Source organism: Dipodomys merriami, unplaced genomic scaffold, assembly GCF_024711535.1.
Source record: "Dipodomys merriami isolate MVZ:Mamm:240054 unplaced genomic scaffold, mDipMer1.0.p SCAF_456, whole genome shotgun sequence".
NCBI lineage: Eukaryota > Metazoa > Chordata > Mammalia > Rodentia > Heteromyidae > Dipodomys > Dipodomys merriami.
In genome coordinates this window covers 477117-499493 of record NW_027206020.1, presented here as the reverse complement: position 1 = coordinate 499493, position 22377 = coordinate 477117, and the positions used below count along the sequence as shown (strand labels likewise).

At 46.6% G+C, this 22377-nt stretch overlaps 1 protein-coding gene across 15 annotated transcripts in view; it reads right to left on the bottom strand.

Moving 5' to 3' along the window:
- LOC138808571 (poly(rC)-binding protein 3) overlaps positions 1–22377 on the bottom strand; it is a 164356-nt gene that overhangs the window by 64608 nt on the left and 77371 nt on the right. For 14 of the 15 annotated variants that reach the window (XM_069994836.1, XM_069994838.1, XM_069994835.1 and 11 more), the window contains one exon: positions 4996–5127. The exons of the other annotated variant lie outside the window; for it this stretch is intronic. In XM_069994836.1, coding sequence (XP_069850937.1) covers positions 4996–5005 — 10 coding nt within the window. In that variant the 5' untranslated portion in view covers positions 5006–5127. The remainder of the gene's footprint in view (positions 1–4995; positions 5128–22377) is intronic. 15 annotated transcript variants of the gene reach the window in all.

The following is a 22377-nucleotide window of genomic DNA, read 5'->3' as shown; positions in this document are numbered from 1 at the left end:
TATCGAAAGGCCTCCTGAAGCAGGCGCTTGGCCTCCCGCCACACACCACGGGCCCAGGAGCGGATGGAGGGACAGCTATTCCTGTGGTCCTGTCTGCTGTCACTAGGATGTGTCCCCGAGTGTCACTCCACACCCACGGAAGGCTTTGGGGCCTTGAACAGGGAACCGGGGAGCAGGGAGAGTACATGCATTGGATGACTGCTGCCGTGGCTTCCTCCAGGCAGAGCCAGCTCTCCACCCTGCCCAGGGACGGTGCGGAGAGCAGGGAGGGCAGAAGGCCAAACAACCGGGGCACCGACGCCAACCCTGCACAGAGGGTAGGGCGTTTTCACCACTCGATGCACAGCCATGCTGGGGCCCACATGGTATTCTATTCTCTCTGAATTCTCTCTTCCTTGACCCATGTTTTGCTGGCTAACTCTGCTGCTGCTTGGCCCTTCTACAATGCTGCACCCACTTCCAATATGCGCATATGCATCTATAACAAAGCTTATCACGAACGCTCTCTACGACTGAACAACTCAGACGGAACGTGGCAGCACCACCGCCAATGAACACATCCCAACTCTTGCCTCCAAAACCCAACAAACAGCATACAAGCAGCTCCCACGGATCTCTGGCTAATGGATCGGCTGCTCACTTCAGCATGAGCATTCGTTCCCACAGATGGCTGCCAGTGCAGTGCTCCGTCAGTCCCAAGCAGATCCAGTCTCAGGAGTCTCACTTTCTGGGTCACTGAGGTTGGTGGGAGCAAGACTGACGCGAGTGGAGGATGCCCGGAGGTTTCCCGGGTGGCCGGCTGGCCAGGCCCCATGGAGGCGCAGAGAAGGGCTGAGGAGCAGTGGTGGTCATGTGGGGATCGCCGGTGGAGCCAGCACTGTGGGGAGCAGCGAGGCAGGGAAGGCTCTAGGATCACCCATTGGTCACAGGCCCCTCAGATTCTCTCTGATGCCGCCCTCAAACTGGAAAACATTCTATGGGGCAAGTTTCTTCTCCTCTCCCTAGCCTCCTGATTTTTTTGTACTCGGGGTCTTGCTATGCAGCCCAGCCCAGCTTTAAACCCACAACCCCCTGGCACGATCTCCTGGGTGCTGTGCTAGGGGCTGCCCCACCAGCAGGGGCTATCTCTGCACCCAAACACTGGACCACATGCACACAAACAAAGTTAGATTCTTAGTCAGTACAAAGACAAAACTAAACTAAAACCAAAGACCTAAACAGAAGAACTAAGGCTATGAAACTCTCAAAAAATGTAGAAAAAGTTTCATGACAATAGATTTGTTAATAATTTCTTGACTATGACACCAAAAGGACAAATGATAAAGTAAAAACAGCTAATTTACACTACATGAAAGTTTAAAATTTCTGTGGCTCAGGAGACACAAAGTGAAAGGGCAAATTATTTGTAAATAATCTAGTAAGAGGCTGATACAGATTATATGATATAAAACAAGGGAAAAACAAACAAGCTCAATTAAAAAATGGCTAGATGCTGATAGCTCATGCCAGTAATCTTAACAGATTCAGGATGATGAGATTTAAAGGACTACAGTTTGAAACCTGCCAGGGCAGAAAAGTCTGTGAGACTTGACCCCCAAAATAACAAGCAAAATGTAGAGTCAGAGGCATGACTCAAGTGGTACAGAGCAAGCACCAGGCCCTGAGTTCAAACCCTAGTATGGCAAAAAGGGAAAAGGGGCAAAAAATCTGGTGTCAGTGGCTCACACCTGTCTTCCTAGCTACTCAGAGGCTGAGAATGAGAGGATTGCAGTTCAAGGCCAGCAAGGAAGAATACTTCCCTAGACTTAATCTCTAAAAACAATCAGCGAAAAGGTATGACTCAAGTGGTAGAGTGTCAGCCTGGCAGGAACAAAGCAAAAAAGGGGTGAGGGTAGCACCTGAATACACATTTCTCCAGATAAAGACATTTCGCCAGCAAACCAAGATGAGCAGCATCATGCTGGTTTGGATGTGGTCTGGTGGTCTGTCCCTCAAAAGGTTCAAGTGTGGAAGGCTGGTCCTTAGAGTAGCAATGTTGGGAGGTGGTGGGCCTGGGGCGGCGGCGGGGATGGTGGAGAGAATACTAGGGATTAGCACAGACCTCACTTGTCTCTGGTCCCCCTGGCTCCAATGCCGGGCCAGGCACCCTGAGGACTCACCTTTAAATTTCCAGAATCAGAGCTAAGTAAGTATCTTTTTTAAAATCAAGAATCTAGGTACAGATATTATACTAACAGAAAACAAGAGTCATTAATCATCAGGTAAATAAAAAACAAAGTCCCAGTGAGGTACTGCCTTAAGCCTGTTAAGATATCATGTCTACAGCCTAAAAACAAAAGCAACACACACTGTTAACGATGAGAAAAGAAACTGGAAGCCTTGTGCACCACTGGTAGGAATATAAAATGGAGTAGGAATTCTTCAAAAAAATAAAAACAGACGTGCATATGATCCAGCAATTCTACTTTGGTGGTCTTGAAGACGTATTTGTACTCGTGTTCATAATAACATAGTTCACAATAGTCAAGAGATAGAAGCAATACCAGGTGAATGGATAAACAAAATGTAGTCTATGGTGAAACAGGAATATATCCTCAACTGTAAAAGAGTAAGGAAATTCTTATTTATGCTGCAATATGGATGAGCCTTGAGAACATTTTTGTAAGTGAAATAAGCCAGTCAAGAAAGCTAATGTATAATCGCCTTCATGAGGTGCATTGAGGTTCCTGGAGTGGACCCACTCGGAGCTGTCTAATGGGGCTCAGTTTCAGTTTTATAAGGTGAAACAGGTTTGGAGATGGACGGAGGTACAGGCTGCACAATGGAGTGAATGTCTTTTATGCCACTGAGCTGCATTCAAAATGCTTAAGATGTGAAAATCTAAGTTACATCTATTTTACCACAGTCAAGGGTTGAAAGTAAAAGTTAACAAAGGTTTGTGGTAGTCTGCAGAGGACAGGAAAGAAGAAGCCTGTTTGAGCTTTCCAAGTACTTGTATTAATAAACTACACAGCCTCTCTGGACCTGCATTGACTGGGCTGTAAAACAAACAGCTCGTTCCAACTTCAAAAGGATTTGTCTGTTCACTGAGTGTTTTAAAATTTTTCTTCTTGCCTTCATGCACAGAGTGCATATGCTGTGCCACTCATGTTCGGTTTACACCTCCTCCGCCTCCATCCTTTCTGGAAGACCTTCCAGTAACAAGTACTCCTTTCTTACCATTTTCCTTTTTTCCTTGTTAGAACTTTTTATTTTCTCACCAGCTCATTAGTGCATCAAGCCGTCACACGCCTCGGGGTGCAGACACGCTCACAAACACACTGCAGCCTCCACACGCCTCAGGGTGCAGACACGCTCACAAACACTGCAGCTGTCACACGACTCAGGGTGCAGACACGCTCACAAACACACTGCAGCTGTCACACGCCTCAGGGTGCAGACACGCTCACAAACACGCTGCGGCCTTCACACGCCTCAGGGTGCAGACACGCTCACAAACACACTGCAGCCGTCACACGCCTCAGGGTGCAGGCACGCTCACAAACACACTGCAGCCTTCACACGCCTCAGGGTGCAGACACGCTCACAAACACACTGCGGCCTCCACACGCCTCAGGGTGCAGACACGCTCACAAACACTGCAGCCTTCACACGCCTCAGGGTGCAGACACGCTCACAAACACACTGCGGCCTCCACACGCCTCAGGGTGCAGACACGCTCACAAACACACTGCAGCTGTCACACGCCTCAGGGTGCAGACACGCTCACAAACACACTGCAGCTGTCACACGCCTCAGGGTGCAGACACGCTCACAAACACACTGCAGCTGTCACACGCCTCAGGGTGCAGACACGCTCACAAACACACTGCAGCTGTCACACGCCTCAGGGTGCAGACACGCTCACAAACACACTGCAGCTGTCACACGCCTCAGGGTGCAGACACGCTCACAAACACACTGCAGCTGTCACACGCCTCAGGGTGCAGACACGCTCACAAACACACTGCAGCTGTCACACGCCTCAGGGTGCAGACACGCTCACAAACACACTGCAGCCTCCACACGCCTCAGGGTGCAGACACGCTCACAAACACACTACAGCCTCCACACGCCTCAGGGTGCAGACACGCTCACAAACACACTGCAGCTGTCACACGCCTCAGGGTGCAGACACGCTCACAAACACGCTGCAGCCTCCACACGCCTCAGGGTGCAGACACGCTCACAAACACGCTGCAGCTGTCACACGCCTCAGGGTGCAGACACGCTCACAAACACACTGCAGCCTCCACACGCCTCAGGGTGCAGACACGCTCACAAACACGCTGCAGCTGTCACACGCCTCAGGGTGCAGACACGCTCACAAACACACTGCAGCCTCCACACGCCTCAGGGTGCAGACACGCTCACAAACACACTGCAGCTGTCACACGCCTCAGGGTGCAGACACACTCACAAACACACTGCAGCTTTCACGTGCTCAGCATGCAGAGGGTTCGCCCTCATGTGAGACATACTGCAGACACGGAGTGCTGTCGGTTCGGCACTGCGGCCTCCGGGCACAGAGCTCCTCAGACAGCTCCCCCTAGTTCTGTCCCTGCAAGTACCGCTGGCTTCAAACGTCACCAGCGCACCCTGTCTCTGCTGCTGCTCTGCAGGACCTGCTCTTTGCAGAGACCTCACAATGGCCGCCAGCACCCGAGCTCAGCCTCTCCTCCTCATTCCAAGAACTCAGCTTTGCTCCTGGCCCCTGGGCTGGCTCCAGGAGAGGGACAAGCCTGTGAGGGCGGCCAGTGGACTGGGCCTAGGGCATGCAACCACAACCGGCCATGGGTGTTGGGGCCAGGCGTGCCTGCTTCCCCAAAGTCATCTACAGCAGAACCTCAGGAGGGTGTGCCTCAGGATCAGGGCATCTCCAACACACACACTCCCCAAGGATGAGCGTGGCTCTGTGGCTGTATCTGAGCGAGGGCGCACACACACGGAACTCACCTTCCCCCATAGGCAGGTTCTGCAGTTCAGGCCAGGTCCATAAATGTGAGTGCTAAGATGCACAGTGGCTCAGAGCGTCATCACCAGAACCGAGGATCTGCAGCAGTCTGGGCTTGTCTGGAGCCCACCTACCTGAAACAAAGGAACACAGGGCACATGAGCTCCCAGCGCATGACCTAGCCATCAGAACGGGGTCACACAGCATTGTTTCCTGCATTCAACAGGGAAGTAAACATTTCTGAAGCATTTAAGTCCGAAGCCCATGTGGAGAGGTGTGCACTGGCAGAGCTGACCTTGGGACGTTTGTGAAGGCAATGAGACGTGGAGCAGGCCACCATGGGCTGCCAAACCCGTATCAACATTCTGTTGGTAGTAGCTAGTCTATGTATCTGTCTATATATTCATTTCAAAATGCCATTTTCTGAACTGCACATTAACTTAAGTACATTGCTAGCCTCTTGAAGCCCAGCCAAGTACTGCTGGCTCATGCTTGTAATCCTAGCTACTCAGGAGGCTAGGGACCATGGTTCAAAGCCAGCCCATGGCAGAAAAATCCAAGAGATGCTTATTTCCAATTAATCAGCAAAAAGCCGGAAGTGGAGATGTGGCTCAAGTGATGAAGCTCCAGTCTTGAGAGGGAAAAGCTGAGTGCAAGGCCCTTAATTCAAGCCACAGGGGGTGGGGGTGGGGGTGGGGTGTGTGTGTGGGAGTGTGTGGGGGTGGGTGTCTGTATGGGTGTGTGTGTGTGAGTGTGGGTGTGTGTGGGTGTCTGTGTGGGTGTGGGTGTCTGTGTGGGTGTGGGTGTGTGTCTGTGTGTGGGTGTCTGTGTATGGGTGTCTGTGTGTGTGGGTGTGGGTGTGGGTGTCTGTGTGGGTGGGTGTGGGTGTGGGTGTGGGTGGGTGGGTGTGGGTGTGGGTGGTTGTGCGCACCACACACACAAACACCAGTAGAGTCCTTCAGGACTTGTGAGAGGCAAGAGGAAACACAAATCTTTTCAGCTGATGAAATTACTTCCCATCTACAACATGAGGTTCTATAGCATTCCATAGCATGCTAAAACTATTAACAGTGCAAATATAAGACTCCAGAAATGCAGAACTAAGTCTGATGAATGCAAATAGACCATTAAGATAGGCCAAGAAGTAGAAAAGAAATCAAAGAGAAAGGTAAAATCAACCTGGAAATACTATTATAAGTGGCCAAAGGAGAATAAAAAAAATTGAATGTATAAGGGAAGCCTACAAAACACAGGAGAAAAAGAGACAGAAAGATAAAAAATGATCAGAGGAAATCTGACAGATACAGAACAGAAGCTAAAATAGATCCAAGACATTGGCACTCCTTGAAAAGAACAGCAAAAGTGTAAGGCAGAACTTGTACTTAAAGTTAAACCCTTAGAAATGTTTTTAGGAAAAAATGACTCTGAACTGAGGCAGTTCTCATGTATCTGTGCCAGGATGGTGGCCTGTAAGGCACAGAAGATGCCCTGGATTTCAGGTGAGAGTACCAACTCCCTCTGCATGGGGAAGTCAGACAGCATCGGACCTCGGCACGGCCCAGTGCACACAGCACCTTACAAACCCTAGCAGAAATGAACTGCGACGCATGGTCTTCTGCCAATCACTCAAGATTAGAATCTTAAATATCCAAGAATTCAATCAAAGTGGTGTTTTCAAGTGCTTCATACAAGTCTCCTAAAAGACAATTTCAAATCAATTGGAAAATTTAGTGTAGACAAAAATAAGGGAGTGTTTGCTGATCAAAGACTAAAACAAAAATAAGAGTGACGTCGAAGGTGAAGTATGGAAATTATTTTTTGTCGTGAAGAAGTAAATACAATAAATGAGTAAGACAGAGGTGAACCGGGAAACAGGAAAAGTGGAGTTAAGTTCACCAGCTGGAGCAGGCAAGCTGGAAGACAAGAACACCATTCAAAGCTGACAGACCAAAAAGAGGTCAAAGGAAGAATAATAGAGACTATGGCTTTATGAAAGATATTACGTCAGCATCTGAGTCTGCCTGTTTTGAATCTGTGGATTCAACTAGCCATGGATTAAAAATACTAAAACACAAAAAAGGTGGACTGCATCTAAACTTAACATATACAGGCATTTTATACTGTCCATATTCCTTAAGACATTTATTTGGCATTGACATTGCCTTAGGTCATCTAAAGACGCTGTCCAGTATATGGAGTGATGTCTGCAGGTTCTATGCAAATGACAGTTCGTTTCAATAAGGGACACGAGTATCTGCACAGAATCCACAGTGGGTTCTGATAACAATTTCCTACAAATGTCAAGAGGCATATGTATGAAGGTACCTATGAACAAAAACATAAACCTTCCTAAATGTTAAAAGGATTAGGAAGAGAAAAAAAAAAAGGTGACAAACTACAGTAAAAAAGAAGATCATAAACAAAAGGTACCACACACTGCAAGTACAGGAATAAATTTTGACAGTTGAGACAAAGCTTTGATGTCTTGGCAGAATGTTGAAAAATAAATTGTTTATGTAAAAAAAAATCAGCTACATCAACACATGAGTGAGCCTTACCACCTATAAAAGATTCAGACTGGCTCAATATGAACTCTGCTCTGCGTAAGAGACACAAAGACGGACATGGTCCAATGAAGGCCAAAGACTGAGGACTAGACAGAAGTACTTCAGGCAGGAGAGAGAGAAGCAGCCAAAAGATATGCCTTTGCAATTTATATCACGCCAGGAACATCTACAGGGGAATGGTCACTATACTGACAAGGAATACCCAGGGACCAAGACCTAGACGTCCCTCCACCATCACCAGTGCACAGGAGGCCTGTGGGCTGGCATTCCTTTCTCAGTGGGAAAGCTCAGTCAAGACAGGCAGAATACACACAAGGCACACGCTCTCGGCTTGTCACTCTGCGTCACCAGGAGCAGAGGTGCTATGCTCTGGCTGAGCAGGTCCACTGTGGATCAGCTCCATAGGATGTCACATTCCTCCAGGCATACGCAGCTGTGAATCTCACACACACACACACACACACACACACACACACACAAGCAAACACCCGCTCTCTCACACACATGCATGTGTGCAAAGCAGCTCTCTGTCACCTGGGTTTTGAGTAAGCATGTGGGCTACACCACAAGACATGAGAAAGACATCAGAATGTAGAGCTCGGCCAGCTGACCTCTCTGCCTTTCGGGTACCAGGGCAGGTTCCCTCTTCACTAGGGATAATCTGGCAGTTAACCTATGTTAAGTACTACTTGGTAGAAAAAACAGAAGGCATCTGAACTTGGCGGCTCCACTTAGTCCCGCTCCCTGCAAACTAAAAGGTGGCTCTCCTCAAGAGTCCAAAGGTAAAAATTCACAATAAGAAGCCTCTGCGTCACACAAACTTTTCTTTGACCTTTACGCCAAAAGCCAACACGACCAGTCTTTTCCTTAAATCTGGCTAAAGAGAGAGGAACAGTCATTTCTGTGACCTGACATCTGAGGTGCCTCTTCCCCCATGTAAGAGAAAGAAACTGTGCTGTCCCTGGAGCACACAGGAAAGGACAGCAAACCACGCTCGTGTGGACTGCGGGGAGAGCCGGTGTGGGGAGAGGTCACCCAGGAACACGGGACCACACACGTGTGGACTGCGGGGAGAGCCGGTGTGGGGAGAGGTCACCCAAGGATATAGAACCACACGTATGTGTGGACTGTAGGGAGAGCAGGTGTGGGGAGAGGTCACCCAGGAACACGGGACCACACACGTGTGGACTACAGGGAGAGCAGGTGTGGAGAGAGGTCACCCAGGAACACGGGACCACACATATGTGTGGACTGCAGGGAGAGCCGGTGTGGAGAGAGGTCACCCAGGAACACGGGACCACACATATGTGTGGACTGCAGGGAGAGCCGGTGTGGAGAGAGGTCACCCAGGAACACCGGACCACACATATATGTGGACTGCAGGGAGAGCAGGTGTAGGGAGAGGTCACCCAAGGATATAGAACCACACGTATGTGTGGACTGCGGGGAGAGCCAGTGTGGGAAGAGGTCACCCACGGACACAGGACCACACATATGTGTGGACTACAGGGAGAGCAGGTGTGGGGAGAGGTCACCCACGGACAAAGGACCACACGCATGTGGACTGTGGGGAGAGCCGGTGTGGGGAGAGGTCCCAGGAAAACGCTAGAGAGCTCAACTCCTCCCAATTACTGTCCACAGAAACAAAGATGCAGAAAACATGAATAACACAGAATATGATAGGTTTTATCAAACTCTGCACCTGACAATGAGAAGGTATGCATTCACCTAAAACCCTCAGAGAATAAAGCAAAAGTTGACCATTTTTAGCTCATAATGCAGGTTTCCATAAATTCTGAAGATATGGATCCACAGACTAAACTTCTACTCACTAGAGAGTTGAATTAAATATCCTGGACTGGTGTAAGTCCTCTGAACAACTAATTTACAGGAAGCTGGAGCGTGAGGGAGTGGGGAGTGGGGAGGTCAGGGGAGGGAGGTAGAGAGGATGGGTGGGAGGACTGTATCTATGTAAAAACAGAACTAGGAAAGTTGAGGGCATGGGTAGAACTGAGAGCGGCGAGGAGGACGGTGAAAGGGAGGTCGCTGATCAGGACGCTGTACACATCAACGGACAGGCTGAATCCAACTACTTAAGATAATAAAAACACCACCGGCAAAGGACAACCTCATGACTCCCTGTACAGAATATTTTTATGCTCTCAAATAAAAAATAGACAGGAAGAACATAACAAAGTTAGAAAATAGACTTCCAAAATAAAATTACTGCATGATAAAATTGGTAGCAAGCAGCTACAAGCTTACAGAAAAGTTGATAGCTTAAAAAGCCTATATTAGGAATAAATAAAGGTAGAGGATTAGTGCGTCAAAGAACCAATTTAAGAAACTAGAAAAATCACAGAAAGTAGAAGTACTAATAAGGAAATGCTCAGAAGTTAAGCAAAGAAAAAAAGAGAGAGCCAGTGTAATGAACTATTAAGTACAAAAGTCAGTTCTTTTTTTTTATTATTGTGAAAATACCTACAGAGGGGTTACAATTACATGAGCAAGGTAATGAGTAATTTCTTATCAAGCATTGTTGCCTCCTCCTTTGTTTCCCCTTCCTGTCCCTTCCCATCTCCCCTCCCAACCTCCCATATCATCCCCCCCCAACTCCGCCAAAGTTGTAAAGTTTGTTTTTTGACATAACATCTTGTACATCTTGTACATCTCATTGTTGCAATGGGTCCTCCTGTATCCCTAGTTAAACAATTTGTTTTTTCCCTTTTTCTCCACAAATTACACCAACATCAAATACAGTGAAAGCAGGGGTTATACTGTGGGGGAGGTACAAAGAAATCATCTTATAAATACGTTAGAAACAATCGCTTGAGGGGCTGGGAAGGTGGCTCAGTGGTAGAGCGCTTGCCTTGCATGCATGAGGCCCTGGGTTTGATTCCTCAGCACCACATAAGAAAAAAAGCCGCAAGTCATCCGTCATCCTGTGGCTCAAGTGGTAGAGCGCTAGCCTTGAGCTGAAGAGCTGAGGGACAGCGCCTAGGCCCAGAGTTCAGGCCCCATGACCGGACCCCTCCCCCCAAAAAAAGAAACAATCGCATGAAAGAAAAAAACATTTGAATCCTTATCTTGGGGTTCATTTTCCTAACATCAACTTATCTGACCTTTTCTGCTTGTCTCAGACAAATACTAGTTATTGCAAATAAGGGAAACCATGGGACCTATGTTTCTTTGGGCCTGGCTTACTTCACTTAATATAATTTTTTCCAAGTCTTTCCATTTCCTAACAAATGGGGCAATGTCATTCTTTCTGATGGAGGCATAGAATTCCATTGTGTATATATACCACATTTTCTTGATCCATTCATCTATTGAGGGGCATCTGGGTTGGTTCCATATCTTAGCTATGGTAAATAGTGCTGCAATAAACATAGTCGTGCTGATAGCTTTAGTGTGGTCTTGTTTGTAAACATTTGGGTAAATGCCCAAAAGTGGGATTGCTGGATCATAGGGGAGCTCTATGTGGAGTCTTTTGAGGAACCTCCATACTGCTTTCCAAAGTGGTTGAACAAGTTTACACTCCCACCAACAATGCAGTAAGGTTCCCTTCTGTCTGCATCCGCTCCAGCATCTGTTATTAGAGTTCTTGATTATAGCCATTCTAACTGGGGTGAGGTGGTATCTCAATTTTGTTTTGATTTGCATTTTTTTTTATGGCTAGGGAGGTTGAGCATTTCCGCATGTGTCTTTTGGCCATCCTTCTTTCCTCTTCAGAGAAGTTTCTCTTTAAGTCTTTAGCCCACTTATTTATTGGGCAGTTGTTTCTTTGAGGATTTGTTGTTGGGGGATTTAATTTTTTGAGTTCCAGGTATATTTTAGATATGAGACCCTTGTCTGTTGTATGGCTAGTGAAGATCTTGTTAGCTATGTCCTTTGCTATGCAGAAGCTCTGTAATTTCAGGCAATCCCATTTGTCCAACCTTTCTTTGATTTGTTGTGTTTCTGGGTCTCCATTAAAAAATTTTGGCCTGTGCCAAGGAGACCTAGAGTTTCTCCTATGCCATCCTGTAATGTTTTCAGTGTCTGTTTTAACTCTGAGGTCTTTGATCCATTTGGAGTTGATTCTGGTGCAGGGTGATATATAAGGACCTAGTTTTAGTTTTCTACAAGTAGTTAACCAACTTTGCCAGCACCATTTACTGAAGAGGCTGTCTTTCTTCCATTCTATTTTTTTAGCTCCCTTATCGAAGATTAGATGGCATAGGTCTGTAGGTTCATTTCTGGGTTTTCAATTCTATTCCATTGGTCCTGAGGTCTGTTCTTGTGCCAGTACCAAGCAAGCTGTTTTGATTACTATGGCTTTATAGGAGAGTTTGAAATTTGGTATAGATATTCCTCCAGCAGTGTTCTTTCTGTTGAGGATCGTTTTTGCTATTCGGGGTCTTTTATTGTTCCATGTGAATTTCTGGATTGCCTCTTCTATTTCCTTGAAGAATGAGGTTGGAATATTGATAGGTATCGCACTGAATTTGTAGATAGCCTTGGGAAGTATTGCCATTTTCACGATGTTGATCTTTCCAATCCAGGAGCATGGGAGTTTTTGCCACTTTCTAAGTTCTGCTTTGATTTCCTTTTGCACATTTTTAAAGTTACACACATACATTTTTTAAACCTCAGGAACATAGGCCCAGAGAGGGACTGTGGAGCTGGCACAAGGACAGAGATGACCCAGCAAGCGAAGGGTCTGATGCATGTCCCCCTTCCTTTCTGTTGGCGTCATATAATTATGTGTTGAGCAATTGGAAGAAACCCCCAAAGGTAGTCCACAACCTGCAAATGCCAAAGGACACAGCAGACACGTTAAAGCTCTCCAGACTCCTTCTCACACAGCCTGTTCTTGTAGAGGCTACAGGACAGACAAGGACCAGTCTGCTAACAGGCGTGCTGGCTACAGAGCAAGGAGGGCTACACATCCATTCCAGCTTGCTTCCTACAGGGGCTCCTTCCTCACTGTCAGCAGAGACCACTGAAACATTTGTGTAGAACCAAAACTTCCAGGACACAAACCAAAGTTACTTGTCACAAACAACTAGGAATATCTCAGCACGAAAGAAAAAGTCAGCCGACAAAGGCTGACACCAAGAGGGCACAGATGTCAGAATTCTTTCACAAGGATGTTAAAACAGCTATCATAGACATGGTTCAATGAGCATCCATAAATACATACAAAATTTCTCAAAAAACCTCCAATAAGTAGGAGATATGATGCACAAGTAGTAGGCTACCAAAAATAAATAAACAGGACAAAATGACCATGATATCCCTGTAGCAACTAAAGAAACGAAACTTATAATAAACAGATCCAGAAACAGAAATCCACAGTACTACAAGCTTTCACTAGAGAAGTCCATATAACGTTTACAGAAAAATGTAACACAAAACATCTGCCAACTTACCTTTCTAAGCTTCTATTACTCTTGCATCCAAACCGGAGATAAGACTGTGTAGAGAGAGGGGCTGCAGCTAATCCCTGAGGGACACAGGTGCAAACAAGGTAAAACAATGAAACAACCAGCAAAAGAAGTCCGGAAATGCACAAAAATGCGTAAGTTGCGATCAAGGAGGATTTAATCAGGCCTTCATGGCCTGTGCCGTATCCAAGAGCCAATCAATACAATCCACACATTATCAAACGTGATCATTCTAACTGGTGTACAACAAAGATCTGACAAAATTCAATACTGATTCAAGATTAAAAAAAAACACAGCAATTTAAGGACAGAAAGATTACCTCCACTTAATAAAGACCAACCATCTTTTTCAGTTCAACTGCTATAACAAGGTACAAGAACAGAGTGGCCACTACGAAAGCCAATGCTGGAGCTGGGAGCGCCAGGTCCGTGGGTTGCTCTCCTGAGGCCCCTGCCCCTGGGGGCGGCCGGCGGCCACGTTCTTGTATCTTCACATGGCAGAAGAGGAAAAGAGATCATTTTAGGGTCTCTGTTCAAAGACACCAATCCTCTTCCCCAGAGCTGCATACACATGACCTCATGCCCTCCCAGAGGGCACGATATGAACCAGGGATTTAAGAAGCCAAACTACCCTCTGCTATGAACATCACTGGTAAAAAGGGAAGAGCCTGCAAGAACACCGGGAAGCTTTGCCCACAAGCCCATCCTGAAAAATCTAGCAGATAATAGGTTGGGCTAACAGGAAGCATCAGAGATGTTTTGTCATAGGTCTGGGGATAACGGTGAGAAATTCAACTAAGAAACTGTGCTGAACGATGGACTTACAGCAACAGAATAATATGGACATATTAAATGATCTAAAATATACATCCAGGAAAATGTAAGAAGAAGAGAGGAAATTGAAATTGAATAAAGTTTCCTGAAAGTTCCACAGCTACAAAGAGCAAATTGGTATGACAAGAAAATAGATACCAGGGAAGAGGAATCTATCAGAAGAGAGGTTCATGTGAATTATTTGTATAGGTAACAACATAAAGCCAAGAAAAATCACAAAGGAAATATGAAAATAAGTTAAGGAACTCACTTACATGTATATTTTTATCTTTTCAAGAAGCAATACAAATATTTTAAAAAGCTAAATGCATCTATCAAAAGAAGGGATAGAGGAATTTTTCTGAATAGAATTCACAATAAATTTTGATTATAGAATTATGTAGTAAAATGTATTTAATCAAAAACAAGTATTTTTTTAAAGTCTCTATAAGCTAGGAAAAAACTAAGTAAAAACCAGGTTGATAGTATACCTTCTAGAAATAAGGCTTGTAGGAACTGACTGTTAAATGCAGGAATCTGACTGCATATCTTTGGGATATTTTATAAGGATAGAAAAACTGCAAGGAAAGATGTTAATCTTAATTCAATCATTTGTTGATACCAGTATTGCCAAAACTTGTTTATAAATGCATATGAAAAAGCAAATGAGTACCTATGCTAATAAGAAAACCTGGGCACCAGTGGCTCATGGCTGTAATCCAGCTAATCAGGAGGCTGAGATCTGAGGATCAAGGTTCAAACCCATCCTAGGCAAATGCTCAAGGCTCTTATTGTGAGCAGAAAAAGCCAAGCAAGAGCTTGAGACCCTGAGTTCAAGACCCAGTACTGACCACTCCCCCGCTCCCACAAGGAGAAGGGAGTGTGTAGGGCGTAATGAGAAACTAGCATGAACTTTTAAGATTAAGTAAAAATCATACAACCTTAAGTATTAAGTAGAAACTATATTTGACTCATTAACTTTCCCTTCTTTTAAAAACATTAGTATTAGTTCTCTTAACCTAAATTTAAGAGAAAGCAGTAACAACACAATTGAAACAAGCACTCCGCTGCCCAGGCTGTAGGTTCTAAACGGTGCCCCAACTGGGGCAGGCAGGGCACCCAGAGGAGCTGCCCGCTCCCGGGGCCGAGGAAGGGAGCACAGAGACGCGGCAGGAATGTATGTGCAACAGACAGTCTTTTTGATGTCTGAAACTACATGAAGTCAAAAAGATTCAGGAGCCAGAAAGAACAATCTGAGTCAAGAGGATAATGGTTACATATATATAATTGGTAAATTAACAATGGTGCTTTATAAAGGAAATCAGAAAAAGAAACAAAACATATCTGACAACATCAGATGCCGCCAGCACCAACTCACTCCCCTGGGAAATAATTACCTGCAGAGAATTAAGCATTTACCCTGCTGTTCTGCTATGAATCACTTCAGGAAACTAAGTTGCCCTAGAGAATGAGACAAAAATCATTCTGTACAGAAGAATTGCATGCAGGAAATACATGTCTAGGAGTCACTGTTCTGCAACCCCTAATCAATCATGCCAACCGTGATCACCACGGCCACACACGCATGCAGACCCTCCGGCCTGGCCTCTGGGAGGGGAACAATGGGACAGTGAGCAGCCAGTGCGGGCGAGAGAAGGCTAAACACTGAAAGGACACTGTGCTCCTGCCTACGATGAAAACCTCCGCCTGACTGCGGGACAGCCACAGACCTGCGGGCTACAGGAAGTACAAGGACAGAGGGCTGTTCTGAATGGCAGACACCTGAGGAAGCAGCCCCCAAATCCAAGGCCCAAGAACTTCTTCAGAATGGCTTCTCCCACAGGCAATGAATGGCTCTTCTTTGGGTCTTGACTGACAATGAGCATGGAAAAGCCTGTTTCACATGGACACCTTTGTGTTGTGCCCAACCTACCATATGAGGTCCAGTGATCACAGAGCCTATTGTTCCTCAGAAGAGCCCCGTCACACCCTGAGAAGGAATTTGGTTTTGTCAGTCAGATATGTCTCTTGTGGGCAGCAGATGGATGAGTCTTGCCGTTTGACCCAACTAGCCACTCCGTGTCTACTGACTGGAGAACTGAGCCCATAGATACTGAGTGTTAGCAGGAGGAGCCTGCCAGGGCTCCCTTTTGGGACTCACTGTACCTCTTCTGCTCTGAGTACTTTTACCTGCACCTCTGCCAGGGTCTGCTTTCTATGCCTATTTCATGTTTGTGTCCATTTTTTTTGTTTGTGGAACATCTGAGTATCTTTTGTAGTGTTGGTTTACAGGCAATAGATTGTTTCAGTTTTTTGTTTTTATTTATCCTTCAGTTATGAATGGAAGCTTGGTTGGATACAGTCTTTTTGGCTGGTAGCTGTTTACGTGCAGTGTTTGGCATACATCATACCAAGCCCTTCTTGCCTTTTAGGGTCTTGGTTGAGAATCTGCTCTGATACTTTTTCCTTTATAAGTAATCAATCTATTCTCTCTGACTGGTTTGAGTACCTTCTCCTTACCACTTCAGAACCAGTCTGGATCACAGTATGGCAGGTTTCTTTCTGGTCTTGTCTGTTGGGTGTGCTAAAGGCCTTTGCTGCCTAAGTTTTTAAGGTTGAAGTGTTTTAAGGCCTAGAAAATAAACCTTAGCTCGTCACCTCTTTGATTCTGTATGAAAACACCCTGGTTTAGACCAGAGGATTTCATTCAGCTTTAAATTAAATGACAGTCTTTCATGAGAAGGGTCCAAAACTGTTTGATTCTTAAAAATATACCATGTATTGATAAATAAAACATCCAATCCACTTTTGGCATTACCAGTATTTTGAACTCATAGCCTGTGCTTGCTGAGGAGGCATTCTACCACTTGAACCATATCCCCAAGTCTTTTTCACTTTAACGATTTTTTTAGGTAGGCTTCATATCTTTTATTTTTGCCTGGGGACAGCCTGGACCTTGATCCTCCTATGTATACCTCCTCCCTCATAGCTGGCATTGTAGGCTTGCCGTCAACTTGTTCTTTGAGATTGGATTTCACTAACTTTTTTGCCCAAGCTGGCTTCAGACTGCAATCCTCCTAATCTCTGCCTTTTACAGGTATGTGCCACTGTGGCATGATGTGAAGGTATTTAGTGTCCTCACTCCACGCTGCTTGTCTGGTCCTTTGTCTACTTTCTGGATATGGAAGGTCACCCTGAGGGCAATGTGGTCTATAAACTATGCATCCTGAGGAGGCCAGCATGTTAGGTGCTCTGTAGGTCTCCCACAAGCCCTGCATGGCTATTTTTGTTAAGCTCAGTTAAGACAAATTAGCCTTTCTCATACTCCTAGACCTACTCAATGGCATAAAGCAGAAAAGAGAATCCAGAGCCATATCTCGCTTAAGAACATGACCTGGCAATAAGGTAGAAAGTGAGAATCCTCCAAAGCTGCCCTGATCAGCACAGTGTGTTACACCCATAGAACACATACTCAGAGCAAAACCTGTGATTATGTCCACAGGACTCAGAGAAGGTTTTCAGTAACAGATCATTCTCCTCTTTCCTCTCTCTCCCTCTCTCTCTCTCTCTGTCTACATATACATATACACAGGTATTTCTCTCACTTACATGTCTTAAATTAATTTCTTAAATTTGAGTAATTAGACAGTAAACTTACTAATCATTTGTGACAAACTTGATAAAGTAGAACATGAACTTCAACCCCAATTGAGCACCCATTCCAATTGAAGCTGATGCCACAGTGCTTCCGACTTTTCCCTTGTTTAGATTATGGCAAGGCTGTTTTCTGTGGAAGGGCTAAGAGCTGGGGCCTCCGGAGCCCCGGAGCCTTGCAGCCCACGGGTCAAGGGACAGTTAAGGGAAGTTGAGGGTGTAGGAGAGTCCTGCTTCCTCTGGTACCATGACTCCTGTGGCGCAGTGGCACGGAGCATGCGGAGGCCCAGGCTCTGTAAAGACAGTGTGTGGAATCTGCCACCAGCAGACATGGCTGGATGTCCCGAGAGTCAGCGGCTAGAATCTCGGGAAGCCTGGCTGCAGAGGAACCTTAAAGTGGCCTCCATGAGGCCAGGGAGGGAGATGAGACAGCAAGGAGGGCAAAATGGACTCTGGAGGCATTGACGAAGCAGACCGGGGCTGCTGTGGGTGCTGGGCGAGGGTGCCCCCTTTGGGGCAGTGAAGGACCGCTGTTAGCTTGGGGAGCTGCCCAGGCCAGCACAGGTGGGCAAAAGGCAAGAGCTGCTTATTTATACACAACAGGGATAAAGCAGATGGTGACTGTGTTCTTTTGTTCTCTCCCAATGGAGAAAGCCCAGCTGTGAAATCTGTTCAGTATCATGTTAGCTTATAAGCATTATTATGCCAAGCTCCCAGATCTTCATGACTACTCATTACATTAAGGACTGATGAAGGAGCTGGAGGCTAATACCTGTAATCCTAGCAACTTCAGGAGGAGGAGAGCTGAAGATCAAGGCAGGAAAGTCTGTGGGGCTCTTTATCTCCAGTTAACTGCCAAAAATGCCAGAAATGGAGATGGGCTCAAATGGTAAAGTGCTAGCCTTGGGTAAAAAAAAGCTCAGGGATAGCACCCAAGTCCTGAGTTCAAGCCTCAGGTCTGGTACACACACACACACACACACACACACACACACACTCTCTCTCTCTCTCTCTCTCTCTCTCTCTCTCTCTCTCTCTCTCTCTCTCTCTCTCTCTCTCTCTCTCTCTCTCTCTCTCTCTCTCCCCCCTGATGTCACAGGTGGGGCAGGGTGAATGGTCTGAGTTCCTGGCTGCCCTGGGGTGTTCTCTGACTTCCAGCTGGCTTCCCCTCACTCAGGAGGCTGCTCGTACCCTAGCATACTGATGCCTCTTGCAAGAGCCCTCCCCTCGCTGGTTAGGGGTATGCGGGTGTACGGGTGGAGAGAACAGCACAGCCTCTCCAGTCCTCACTGTGGCTCCTGTCTTCACATAGCTCTGCCCCTGAACACATGGGCTGTCCAGAGGGAGGGAGCATTACGTCTATGCACAGTGACATGCTAGCGGTGGCCCCGTCAACTGCATGCTCAAGAAAGCACAGGGGACACACAGCAATGCAACCACCATGAGTGGTGTGGAGCAGGCGACGCTGCCCTGAGGGAAGAGGCACTTCGAAGTGCACATATTCCCATTCCCCAAAAAGGTCAGGGAAGAGTAGCCTCTCACACTCCAGTGCTCAGGACTTACTGGGGGCTGCAATCTCCTGCTCGCCCCAGAGCAACTATACGAGGAAGCTGTACCAATGAAGAGCAAGTAGGGTGGAAAACAGGGCCAACAACAATGGAGTAGCAAAGATTCACTGTGAAGCCAAACCTCGAGGATAAAAGAATGAGTTTACTATGCTAAATTACCACCACCAGGTGGCAAGAGAGATCTCCTGTCAGAAGCTCAGACCTAGTCTACATGTCCTCAAAGACAAAGTGCACTGGACTTTACCTGTAACCCAGAGGTCTGCAGAAAAAGCTGGCCTGCCACCTACTTACTTCCTTACTGTCCCGTGGGCTTTCCAGCTACCAAGGCAAAGTGAATGGCGCTGCAAAACGGGAGAGCCAGCAAACAGCTTCCTCCTGGGCCAATCCACAGGAAAGTGCATGCTGGTGCTACTCCAATGCATCTCACACAGACTGTGTGTGCTGTACATCCTCACTGCAGCGCCTGGCGTGCTGGTGCTACTCCACTGCATCTCACACAGACTGTGTGTGCTGTACATCCTCACTGCAGCGCCTGGCGTGCTGGTGCTACTCCAATGCATCTCACACAGACTGTGTGTGTGCTGTACATCCTCACTGCAGCGCCTGACGTGCTGGTGCTACTCCAATGCATCTCACAGACTGTGTGTGTGCTGTACTTCCTCACTGCAGCGCCTGGCATGCTGGTGCTACTCCAATGCATCTCACAGACTGTGTGTGTGCTGTACATCCTCACTGCAGCGCCTGGCGTGCTGGTGCTACTCCAATGCATCACACAGACTGTGTGTGTGCTGTACATCCTCACTGCAGCGCCTGGCGTGCTGGTGCTACTCCAATGCATCTCACAGCCTGTGTGTGTGCTGTACATCCTCACTGCAGCACCTGGCGTACTGGTGCTACTCCAATGCATCTCACACAGACTGTGTGTGCTGTACATCCTCACTGCAGCACCTGGCGTGCTGGTGCTACTCCAATGCATCTCACACAGACTGTGTGTGCTGTACATCCTCACTTCAGCACCTGACGTGCTGGTGCTACTCCAATGCATCTCACACAGACTGTGTGTGCTGTAGATCCTCACTGCAGCGCCTGGCGTGCTGGTGCTACTCCAATGCATCTCACAGACTGTGTGTGCTGTACATCCTCACTGCAGCGCCTGGCGTGCTGGTGCTACTCCAATGCATCTCACACAGTGTGTGTGCTGTACTTCCTCACTGCAGCGCCTGGCGTGCTGGTGCTACTCCAATGCATCTCACAGCCTGTGTGTGTGCTGTACATCCTCACTGCAGCGCCTGGCGTGCTGGTGCTACTCCAATGCATCTCACACTGTGTGTGTGCTGTACATCCTCACTGCAGCGCCTGGCGTGCTGGTGCTACTCCAATGCAGCTCACAGACTGTGTGTGTGCTGTACATCCTCACTGCAGCGCCTGGCGTGCTGGTGCTACTCCAATGCATCTCACACAGTGTGTGTGTGCTGTACATCCTCACTGCAGTGCCTGGCGTGCTGGTGCTACTCCAATGCATCTCACAGACTGTGTGTGCTGTACATCCTCACTGCAGCGCCTGGCGTGCTGGTGCTACTCCAATGCACCTCACAGCCTGTGTGTGTTGTACATCCTCACTGCAGTGCCTGGCGCCTGCCAGGAGTGGAAAGGTTCCGACTATGGCAAGAGGAAGAGGCTGCTATCAACTCCTGCAAGGTCAACTGGGGCTCCTTGCTAGACTCTAAGAATGAGCTGTCCGCTGATCAGAACCCTGACTGGAAGGGTCACTAGGTCCTATGAAGAAGGCCCTGCAACGGCCTACAGTGTGGAACACGTGTTCTAAAGGTCCCCCAAGGACTTGGAACAAAGGCTGGAGGATAGGGCAGTGGGGCCCTGGGTTCTGGGCCTGAGTGCTGCCCAGTCCATGGGACCCAAAAGCCATCATGAAACAAATGAACTCTGGCCTGAGCCCTCCTTAGAGGAGACCAGTGCACTTGTAAGCCATTGACTCGACTGAAAACACACTGAGATGGAGACGCTTGCCGGCTTCCAGACAATCACTTCTAGTGCCAGGTCTTGGCATAAGACGTTTTGTGAACATGTGATCAATAAGTCAGAGTCTCTAAACTTTAATGTAAGTTTAAGTTAAATGGATTAGGCAAAGACAGATACAAACTGAAGGAGGGTTGTCTAGCTTTTTTTTCTGCTGTTTATTAATTTGTGGGCCCTGGTAAGGAGTTATCTTTTAGCAAAAGTTATAAATCCCCCATTACAAAATCATCCTGAGAAGTTCTAGAATCTGCCCAGTCATCCTCTACTACCCCCGGCCCTTGTAACCACTGAACCTTCCAGTACACCGATATCATTGGAATTATGTGGTAGTCTTTTCTAACTGGTTTATTTCACTCACTGCTATGCACTTTTCCCTCCCTTGCTTTCCAAGGTTGAGATCTCAATTCTTTTTAGCACTGAATAGTAGTCTGTTATCTGGAGGTACCCTCATTTATTGATTAATTCATCTATTGAAGAACATTTTGGTTGCTTCCAAGCTTTGCAACTATATATAAGGCTGTTACAAACATCCATTATAGCTGGTTATGTAGAGTGAAATGGTATCATTGCTTTAATTTTAATTTGCATTTTCTAAACAAGGTATGACATGGGAAATCTTTTTATCTGCTTAGTTACCATACAAGTATCTTTTCTGGTGAAGTGACATTGTTAAGGTCTTTGGCCCCATTTTTTAATCAGGTTATTTTTCTCTTATTGAATTCTAGGAGTTCTTCCTATTTTTTACAAAATAATCTGTTATCAGATGTACCTTTTGTTTATTCAGAAAAAGGGATTTGACTTTTTGTTGTTGTTATTGGTGGTAGTGGTGTTTGCTTTTGCTTTGTTTTCTTTCTTTTAGGGAGCACAAAGTGGGGTGCAGAAAGGAAGGGTAAACAAATGTAATCATGCTATTCAGGATACACTATGTAGGAAATGACCTATGTAACTTGTGTGCAGGGACGGGAGGGAAACTGAGGGAAAGCCAAGCAAAGGGTGACATGTCCAAAAAAGAAATGTACTTACTACCTGACTTACAAGAGTGTAGCCCTCTGTATAACATGTTAATAATAAAGGGATTCCAGTTCACTTGTGCTAGAGCAACAAGTGCTCTGCCACCTGACCCACCCTTAGTGTGTTAGGGAGTTTTGATTTTGGTTTTTGCTGCTCCTGAGGCATTAATCCTGGACTTGGTTGCTATCCCTAAGCCTTTATGCTCAAAGCTAGAACTCTACCAAATGTTCCATTTCTGGCTTTTTTTGTGGGGGAGGAGGGATAATTTAATGGAGATAAACCATGATCCTCAGATCTCCATTTACTGA